This window comes from Etheostoma spectabile, chromosome 15 (assembly GCF_008692095.1).
Source record: "Etheostoma spectabile isolate EspeVRDwgs_2016 chromosome 15, UIUC_Espe_1.0, whole genome shotgun sequence".
Taxonomy (NCBI): domain Eukaryota; kingdom Metazoa; phylum Chordata; class Actinopteri; order Perciformes; family Percidae; genus Etheostoma; species Etheostoma spectabile.
The window spans coordinates 8081051-8082547 of NC_045747.1; the positions used below are offsets into that span (position 1 = coordinate 8081051).

A 1497-nucleotide genomic window follows, 5' to 3' on the forward strand; every position below is an offset into this window, starting at 1 on the left:
TTTTTGGTTGTTCTGAGTTTTTGAAGTAGCCTAGCATAAAGGTTTGCAGTCACTGGATTTAGATTCACTCAAAAATGATTGAACTTATACAATCTAAGTAAGATAAACAGCATAGCAAGATAATCTATTTAAAGGCTGATATCAATTTAGTTTAAAACAATTTGTGCTTGACTTCGGTTTTTTAACTGTAGCCTAGGCTATTAGTGAAAATACTTCAAACAAGAATCTATAAATAGAACGATTTAGAAACAGTCTATGTTATGAAAACATAGGCTATATTTGCAAGTACATTACCAAATAAAAGAGCCTTAAACCAACACACAAAGAACATTGGATGTCATTTCATGTAGCTAGATACCCCCAAATGTAGCCTGTAACTGTCATGTGCTGTAAATGAAGTGAAATATTCCCACAGCACGTGAAAGCAGACTTCACCGACGTCACTTTGAATGAAAAAGAAGCGCTCAGCTTTAGTCCAGGCAGAGGGCAGGCGTGCCGTGCAGTCTGTCAGAAGCTCCTTCAGCAGTACAGCGCCTCTTGTCAAGAGCTGTGACGAGCCAAGGACCCCACAGAATTTGGTCGGGACAACGCGAAGTTGTGGCTGTATAGTTTTGTTTGCCCCCATTATGGCTGACCATCTTTTACATTATAATGACTCCGCTGGGGTTGGGAATCGATTCGCCCGCAAAGGTGCTTTGCGGCAGAGAAATGTGCATGAAGTGAAAAACCACAAATTTACTGCAAGATTTTTCAAGCAGCCGACGTTCTGCAGCCATTGTACAGACTTCATATGGTAAGGACCCGTAATGCACCCCTGTCTACAGTGTCTGTCACTTTGTGACGGCAGATTTTGTTCATGACGTGATAAACTACAACTTTGTGCTGCATGCAGTGCGTTTCTGTTTAGCCTAAATGATTGATACTTCGCCTTAATTGTGCGTTGGTTTCCATAGCTTTAACAAGCAGGTCTTTTTGTGCATATTGCACACAGCCATATTTAAGCTTAAGATTTTACTTAGTAAAATTTTTTTAAATAGGTAACCTACCTTATTGCTGTGACAGAAATTGTTTAACACTTGTTTTTTTTTGCAGGGGATTTGGGAAACAAGGATTTCAATGCCAAGGTAACCCACTTGCATGTTTATTTGTGCATTTCAGTTGTACAGTGAAGGCATAAGTAATCAACTCAAGAGACAAGCTCAGCTACACATTTCCGGTAGAATTAACACTGCTTCAAACTCAAATGCTTGTTTATCAAGTAGATTTTTTTTTTTAAGTTGCTGGCTAAAAAACAAGTTTAGCATTTGCTAGTGAATTTAGGTGGCTCCATGAGAAAATACCATATGGAAGCAGCATATCTAGTCATACGGAAGAACAAACCAACAAACAGTGAATTTTAAATTTTTTTTATTGTTTCGTCGAGGGCACATCATCCTGCAAGCAAGAAAGCAGAGTTTATTTGCTGGACATGCATTGCTGTTACTTTGAAGAAAAAAA

The 1497-nt window shown here is 38.6% G+C and overlaps 1 protein-coding gene across 2 annotated transcripts in view; it reads left to right on the top strand.

Annotated features, from left to right (window-relative positions):
• Positions 1-466: 466 nt before the first annotated feature.
• The window catches only part of prkcab (protein kinase C, alpha, b), a 128342-nt gene continuing 127311 nt past the window's right edge, over positions 467-1497 (top strand). For both annotated transcript variants that reach the window (XM_032536689.1, XM_032536690.1), the window contains exons 1-2: positions 467-793; positions 1093-1124. In XM_032536689.1, the coding sequence (XP_032392580.1) occupies positions 627-793; positions 1093-1124 (199 nt within the window). In that variant the 5' untranslated portion in view covers positions 467-626. The remainder of the gene's footprint in view (positions 794-1092; positions 1125-1497) is intronic.